The sequence below is a fragment of the Gekko japonicus genome, unplaced genomic scaffold (genome assembly GCF_001447785.1).
Source record: "Gekko japonicus isolate JY-2015 unplaced genomic scaffold, Gekko_japonicus_V1.1 scaffold84, whole genome shotgun sequence".
Taxonomy (NCBI): Eukaryota; Metazoa; Chordata; class Lepidosauria; order Squamata; family Gekkonidae; genus Gekko; species Gekko japonicus.
In genome coordinates this window covers 1,890,961-1,899,690 of record NW_015159712.1, presented here as the reverse complement: position 1 = coordinate 1,899,690, position 8,730 = coordinate 1,890,961, and the positions used below count along the sequence as shown (strand labels likewise).

At 40.7% G+C, this 8,730-nt stretch overlaps 1 protein-coding gene across 2 annotated transcripts in view; it reads left to right on the top strand.

The window, feature by feature from the left end:
- CRY2 (cryptochrome circadian clock 2) overlaps positions 1-8,730 on the top strand; it is a 44,435-nt gene that overhangs the window by 4,626 nt on the left and 31,079 nt on the right. For both annotated transcript variants that reach the window (XR_001482443.1, XM_015408956.1), the window contains exons 2-3: positions 725-833; positions 6,932-7,074. Coding sequence is in view for 1 of the 2 variants with exons in the window: in XM_015408956.1 (XP_015264442.1) it covers positions 725-833; positions 6,932-7,074 (252 nt within the window). In the remaining variant the exon portion in view is untranslated. The remainder of the gene's footprint in view (positions 1-724; positions 834-6,931; positions 7,075-8,730) is intronic.

Here is an 8,730-nt window from a genome sequence, read left to right as displayed (position 1 = left end):
TCTTTCCCTCAGGATAGGTTCATTCCTTGGACCGGCCTCTGGCTGTACTCCAGCCTCTCTCTTTTGCCCAAGAGAGCAGGGAAACTTCCATTCATTCCCCAGTCCAGCCGACTGTGGAGTGGCTGAATTTCTGCAGCCTCCCAGGGACAAAGACTGCCTTGGGACAGTCCCTGTTTTCCTGCCCTTTTCTGCCATGGGGCAGCTGGGAACTGTAGTGCAGCAGATGAGGAAGCCCCATTCAACCCAGTGAGTGATACTCCTGCAGGCCCCTCTCTGGAACTACAGCTCAATTAAACCTTATGCGGGAACATTTTAAACAAAGAACCACAGCCGTCTTACAAACACAGATAACTGCCATTTTGTGACACCTACCAACAGCCACTGAGGGGAAACTTAGTCTCACACAGAAGGCAAGCAGGAAAAGCGTCTTTGTCAAGAGAGAAAGCCGTTTCCCAATAATTTTGACAGAACACAGAGGAGCAGACCCAGCACCCAGCCAATGGCACGCAAGTACTTTTGAGTGGCGGCTGACGGGCCAATGGCTGAGGGAGGGCATGGAATGTTGCCACTTGAAATCAGCTTTATGATATAGGAGAGATGGTGCCATAAGAATCTTCCGTATCTCAAAAATATATTTTTGAAGGGAGCCTGTCAGTGATATATGGATATGAACTAACTGTGCCATATTCAACTGCTGTTGATTGCATTTCTTTTTTCTTCGTAGGTTCTTGCTCCAGTCCCTGGAAGACTTGGACAACAGTTTAAGAAAACTCAGCTCCCGCTTATTTGTTGTACGAGGCCAGCCCACTGATGTATTTCCAAGACTCTTTAAAGTATGTTTACAAATGTGTGAGAAACTCATGCTGTATGCAGCTGCTGTTGATCTTAAAGTTCCTGTTGTTAATCTCATCTTCCTGAGTGATGTATATGGAATATATCTATCTAATCAGGAGACTCCTAACAGATGGTCGTCTTTCTGTTTTTCATATTTCATTAAGTAGCGGCACTGCTGGGGTTTCCATGCATGGCCTTCCCTGTCAATGCCAGTAATAGAGAGCATTTTCAGGATTGCATGCTGTTCAGTTTGACTGGTGAATGGCAGTCTGTATGAGATTTCCAGAACAGCAGAAATATGCATCTTAACATTAAGTAAACAAATCAGATGAAAGTAAAATTAAATGTTGTTGCAGTTTAATTGGAATGTATTATATAGGTTTCAACAATCCACTCAATTCCACCTTTGGATGCTATCACTTATTTGACTCATTACCTTTAAATGAACTATGCTGATGAGAGAGATTTACTGTCTACCATTCCTTTATTGGTCCCAGCTGCGTATTTTTCCGCCTGTTTTATTGGTCCCACCTGCTTATTCTTCCACAGGATTCCAGGTTTTCCACATTGGGGGGGGGGGGTTGAAACAAGCACAGTGCAGTATGAGCATCCTAATGCTGCCTTGGTGCATTTAAAGATGTCCAGTGGAAAATAGCTTCAGAAGCACAATAATTTCTAATTTGTGATCTAATGCTTAATGCAGCTGTGATGGAGTGTGCTTTTAAGAGGTCTAGAAGTGCTGTACCAACAACTGAAGGACTGTGAAGGGTTGATTCTTCATAGAAACAGAGAACCTTGAGTGACAGGCTGCTTCAAGCAATCTGATTGGTTAGCATCAGCTGAGCAAAAAAAGTCTTGAGAGAGCTGGATGCTGAGGAGAACTCAGTCAGATTCCTGCCTTAACTGAGAAGAGACATGTACTGAGACTGTCTATGAATAGCCCTGACAGAAAAAGGGTTTAGTGCTGACATAGTCAGATTTCAGCCTGGACTGAATGCAATCTGAATTAAACAGTAGCTGAGAGCAGTTTGAACACAAAATGGGAAGAGAGTTTGGCAAGGAAGTTTGGGTGGTAGAGAAGATGTTCAGGCCAAAGGAAAGGGGATAAATCTTCTAGAGAGGATTCCCTACCCAGTCAAACATGGAGAGTTATCTCTGAGGAGTACACAGATCCCTGGTCTGGTGTGATTAGTAACTGCCTATAGAGACCTTAACACTCAGTGAACAACTCAAGAAGAGTTCTGGTGTTCCAAGAGAAGGGGTTTGGGGTAATGGGAAGAGGGTATCAGCCGTCTGGGCACCAAAGAGTCAGCTGATTACTCAAATAAAGTGAACTAGAGTGTTTGGGAAAACACTGGAGCAAAAGCCTCTCAATATAAAAATCTAGGTAATTAAGAACCTCTCAGTAGCCTGATATATAAGATCAAAAGTCTGTGCTTGTACTAGTTTCACCTCAGTAATTTCAGCCCCTGATTTCACCTGACCTTCCCCCTTGATATTAAATAAAACCTTGTGTTATTTTTTAATATTAAGAGCATCTCAAGTGCCATTTTCAAGGGTTTAAGTTAAAGGGCGATCCTATCCCTTCCCTCTGGGTCCTGGGCTGAGCAAATAGTCAAAATATATCTTACTCATAGGGTTGGACAGCCAAAGTTTCTTCAGGGAAGAAGAAAACACATTACCAGGGCTGCTCAGTCAGTGAAGGGCCAGAGAAATGGAGGGAAAATGTAGCCTCTGAGGGAGGGAAATGGAAGGGGTCTGTCATAGTAGCCTTCTTTATTTGGGAAGAGAGAACACACTAAAAGGCCAGTGGATCTTTTATGCTGGTCAGTTTCATCATTCATTTACCTTTTGTCTCTTGATCATGTGGGATTTGCAATGCAGTACACCCTTCTAACTTCTCAAGAAGTCCAACATGACAAGAGCTGTGGGAGGTAATACATCCTAGTGTGTGGGTGTCAAGAAACTGGCCATGTCTGGCTGTTTCTTGGACTGTCAAATTTTGGTTCAGGCTTTTGGGACTAGTCAAAGTCCCAGAGGAAGTTTTGCATTCACATTCCATCTCATTATGTCTGGAACCCTGGACATGGGAGAGTTGCTTGACTGTAAAGTATGTGCTAGCTGCAGAAGTACGTGGTCATGTGTCTTAGCAACACACCTGATTGGCCAACAGGATCAAGCTGCCTGCAGGCAGTCTGGCATAAAGCAAGACAATTCATTTGAGTTTGAACTCCCTTTGGCCCTGTCTTTCTTCTTGCCATCCTTTTGACTGTATGTTGGGCCTTGTGTGGCCAGAACACCTGCGTCTTGGATTTTGGGATGTGGAGTATCGTCTGGACCCTCTACCTTCAGTGTAGCCAGATAACGTCTGGGTCAGAGGACTAAAGTCTGAATTAAGTGTTCTAGCACTTTTATTTATTTGTTAAGATTATTTATAGTTCACTTTTCTCACAGAGACTCAAGGTGGATTACACATAGTGAGTCAGTATAATCAACAAAATGGGTTTCAATTATTTTAATTAATTTTTATCTGTATTTTAATTAATTACGCCTTGGTGTTTAGTCATGCCGGCCACATGACCACAGAAACGTCTTCGGACAGCGCTGGCTCTTCGGCTTTGAAACAGAGATGAGCACCGTAACCCTAGAGTCGGACTCGACTGGCTTTCGAGCAAGGGAACCTTTACCTTTAATTCTATATCTGTTCATCTAATTGGAGTGTTTTAACTTCTATACCTTCATACTTAAAAATGATTTGCTGTGTGAACTTGTATCTGGTCGTGGACTGCCATAAATTATTCATTCATTCCTTCATTCAACAAAATGGGACATTTGATAACCCAATGCATTATGGTTTAGAAGTCTCAAATGACCATAGAGAACTGAAGCATCACATAAATATTAACATGACACATTAAGCAGTAAAGAAATTACATAATATGATCCTACTTACAATAAGCTGTGCACAGCAATATAGACCACAGTCCCAATCATTTGTCCAAGTAGGTTTATGAACCATTTTGTACAGTGCAACTCTACTACCTGTATTTAGTTTTATTATTTTCTTCCCTGCTTTGCATTGCTTCTACATTTGTATACTTTTGCATATTTATTTTAGTAATCATATTCCTGTTGCGTTATTTGGATTTTTGGACTTCAGTATAAACCCAGTACCTTGCTGGGCTGACATCTTGATTCACACTGAGTAGGGCTGAAGACTTGGTCCGTTGGTCTCTCAGCTACGGTTTAACTTAGAGGGGCTGGTTGTGGCTCAATATCCTGGGCAGTGAGGATTCATTCCTCAGTATTGTGTGTTTTGCTCTTGACCTTCACCCTAGGCCTTCTTGTGGGACAAGGGGGCATTGACAGTAGGGCATAAATAAAAGAGCCACATTTGGATTAAGGCAGACCTGCTGAGAAGTCTACATGTCCTTGTTTCTGTCTTCCCTTGGGGGCAAGCCAGTTGTCAAAGCACTGACCCAGTCGCACCACGTGTGCTTTCCCCTTTCAAAGATAAATGGAAACCTTTTAAGCATCAGAATGGCTCTTTGTTTCGGAAGAACTGTGTGCTGCTTTCATCTCTTAATGAAACTTGCTGAGCAGTTTGTCCACGTCTTCATTTCTCACAACTGTTTGCTAAACATAAATATGATCTCATAAACAAGTCCTGGTTTTGGTCTCAGTTAATTGTTTTATTTTGAGAATGAGAGCTGTACAAATGGCCATTTTAAATTAAGTCAATAGTAATAGTACAAAAAATAATACTAATGTCAGTTATTTTACTGGTGTTGATATGAAAAAGGCCCATTGAACCAAAACACCATATGAGGGAAGCAGAAGGTTCACCACCAGAGGATGGTGGTAACTAAATTGTAGCTTTAATAAAATGTAAAAAATGTCTTTGAGTAGATGGAGCATACAGATTTTCCAACAGTTCCTTCGCAGTTCCTGGTCAAAGACATCATTTCAATATAAAAATAGATTATTTCTGTGATAATTTAAAAATCAAATGTCCTGGTTCAAATTCAATAAAAATTGATTCTTAACAGTGTTGGCAGAAAAGAGGTGTCCATTCCAGAATTATTTTATGCATGAAATACAAGGTGAGATGCATCAGACTTCATTAGTAAAAAGTACTTCTGTTTTCAGAAGTAATCTTTAAAAGAGTGCTTTTAAAGAAAAGTTGAACAGCATAATTTTCATTTGAGATAACAGAATAAATTTGTACAGCAATTGCTAGTTGTTTGATTCCATTATAAATAGCTGGTTATTTTTTGCATATTCATGCTGGTAGCTGTGCACAGTTCTTCAATTAATAGCTGGTAGATTTTATTGGGATAATATTGCATGCTTCCAGTCTATTTCATTTCAAAATTGTAGCAGCTTTGCACAAACTAATTCTAACTGTAAATCTGTCTGGGGAATACCTAGAGCTTGGTTGCCCTAAGCAATGTTTACTGCATCCTATAGATCTATTTAACTGTGTCATGTTTTGAAATGACTATAGGTGGCAACCAATTACACCTCCCCCCTCTCATCTTGGTCAGAAAAAATAGGTCAAGTTTTTGTGAGTGAGTGAGTGAGATGTTGTAGAAAGGTCTAGATAAAGCTGTGAATGTGCTTGAATGTTTCTCTATGATTCCCTGTACTGATAATTAGCATATGGGCATGATGATGATTTAGCATATAATACATTTCCAAATAGATCTCTTAAATATGCCTTATGTTAATGTTCCTATTTTTTCTGTGCCTTTCTACATGTGAAAATAATACTGTTTTCCAATTTATGGAGCAATTATCAGAGTTCTGCAATATTACTTTCCTGTGTATCTGATGATTTCTCTCGGGAGACTAGATGTTCTACCTGACTTACATATCACAAACCAACTAATAACTTAATTTGTGTAGTTGGGAGGTAGTTTTGACAGTGGGCTCCAATTGTGGAAAGTATGTGCTTTCCTACTGGATTATTGTCCCTATCCATGTGATCTCTGCTACAACTGGAGCAACATATCACATTAAACCGTCACAAGTGGTATTTAGTATGCATATATATCTTAATTTTAAAGTTTGATGCTTAATACACTTTGTTGGTATGAATAATTCAGGACTTCTAGTTACAGAAGTACATTTCACACCCATTTCCATACTGTATTATATGAGCTAATTGTACTGCTTGAAAGGTGGGGAGGGACCACTGCCAGTAGCAACTCCTAGTAGTATTTAATTTATGTACATGCAGTAGAATAAAAACATAATATAAAAGCATGCCGTGAAATGAACGCATGCCGTGAAATGAAAACAATGTGCTGGTTTATACATTTTAAGGTAGAAGTGGGTACATGTGAAATCTTTACTGTATATTTGTTTCTACTTGAATGAGTTCAGTGTCCTGAAGGTAAGAGTTGAAAAAGCTCTTCTTAATATTAAATAACATTTTAGGCAGTTTGTTATGTAATGGGCGATGGAGGTGTTGTATGCTTTAGCTGTTGACACTATGTTCCAAAAGTCAGGAATCTTTTCAGTACCAGGACCCACCTTAATTCACAAGCAGTGAAGTGAGACCCCCTAAGCTGCAAGCATATGACGGGGAATTGTGTATCATCACATTTGCATGATGGGAAAAGGAGGACTGAGAGTTGTGAACTCACTGGGCGAGGGGTTGGTGCCACAAACACGCATGAAGCATTGGCAGGCCAATTGCTGGGTGGTGGTTGGACCAGGCTGTGCTGGGCAGGGGGAAGAAAGAGGCAAGGAATACTTGAACCTACCTGTGCTAAAAAGGAATCTTCTCCACTACTGAGTGACATTGCCTTACCATCTTGCTACTCCTCTACAAAGAGGGATAGTAGACCCTTTTTAAGTGCAGTAAAAAAGCGGCTCCAGGGGGTCCTGAAATGCACCTTGGGGTCCCAGTGGATTGAAGGCCACTGTTCTAGAATGATGCCTACTCCCCAGTTCCTCTGTTTGACTCTTCCACTGTACATTGGCCTGATTTCCATAAGACTTTTATTTAGACTTCAGTGTTGCTGCTGCTCCTCTTAGAATGATGCATCATTTTTGTAGTGTAGGTTAAGTATTGTGTGGTTTCTTGCAGGAATGGGGAGTGACCCGTCTTACCTTTGAATATGACTCAGAACCATTTGGGAAAGAAAGAGATGCTGCTATAGTGAAGTTGGCTAAAGAAGCTGGTGTGGAAGTGATGATAGAGAATTCGCACACCCTTTATGACTTGGACAGGTAAGATATAAGCAGGTGGTATCATCATATTTGAGAAGAAAAGAGCTATACATTGGAGAGGTTTGGGATTTATATTGAATGAGGTTTCAGTTCATCCCAGAGGAACAGGAGTTATGTTTTCATACTAAGGTCCAGGTTCTACTGAGGAGAGAAGGAATTGGTCCAGTACTTATAAACTGGGGAAAAAAATCATTTACTACTGTAAGGAACTATATGATATGACAAGGAGTCAATTATAGGTATAGAATCATAGAATCGGAAGGGGCCATACAGACCATCTAGTCCAACCTCCTGCCCAATGCAGGACCACCCTAAAGCATCTCCAACAAATATTCATCCAGCCTCTTCTTAAAGGTAGACCATCAACAAATATACAAATTTCACAAGTTGCCAGTAGACACAAGTACATTGAAACATGGTAACATTACATCAATAAATAAAGTAGAGTTGATGGTCACAATTCAATTTTTTCAGCCGTGTAACAGAGGAAGAATGATTTGAGACGTCTGGCATACCTGGGAAGGACGTCTTTCGGCTACAGAAGTTTTTGGTCTTTGGGACATCTGCCTTTTTTGTGGACTTTGAGGTCCTTTGGACACTATTTCATGAAAGGATTCAGAGAAGGCTCTTGTTTATTACCATTATTGTGACTATTATCTTTGAATTGTGACCACCCAATTCTACTTACACTTCTGACAAGTGAAGTCCGTCTTCTCTTCCAGGAGGAAAACAAACATGGCACACTCCATGCAGGTGACTGGAAAGGGGCCTGCAGTCAGAATCATTGCTATTATCATTCCAAAAAGGCTGACACAACCACTTTTAACTTTAAAAGGGGTAACTTCTCTGATACGAGGGGACATGTGAGAAGGAAACTGTAAGGAAGAATAGAAAGGGTCAAAGCCATTGGGGAAGCTTGGAGACGAATTAAAACAACAATCCTAGAAGCTCAGAAAAAATATATACCGCAGCTTAGGAAAGGCACAAATAGGTATAGAAAAAAGCCTGCGTGGTTAACGAACAAAGTAATGGAAGCTGTAAAAGGTTAAAAGGATTCCTTTAAGCGGTGGAAAGCTAGTCTCAGTGAGGCTGATAAAAGTCAGGCAGGCAAAAAGGGAATATGAGGAGCATATAGCGAAAAACGTAAAGACCAACAATAAAACTTTCTTCAAATACATTAGAAGCAGGAAACCAGCCAGGGAGGCAGTGGGGCCCTTGGATGATCAAGGGGTAAAAGGAGTACTAAAGGATGATAGGGAAATGGCTGAGAAGCTGAATGCATGTTTTGCCTCTTTGTCTTCACTGTGGAAGATGAGAAGTGCTTGCCCACTCCAGAATCGCTGATTTAGGGAGGGGTGTTGAAAGACCTGAATCAGATTGAGGTGACGAGAGAGGAGTTCCTATGAGTGGTAGACAGCTTAAAAATTGATAAATCGCCAGGCCCGGATGGCATACATCCGAGAGTTTTGAAAGAACTCAAATGTGAACTTGTGGCTCTCTTGACAAAAAAATGTAATCTTTCATTAAAATCTGCCTCCATTCCTGAGGACTGGAAGGTAGCTAATGTCACTCGCATCTTTAAAAAGGGTTCCAGAGTAGATCCAGGAAATTACAGGCCAGTCAGTCTGACATCAATACCGGGTAAGTTGCTAGAAA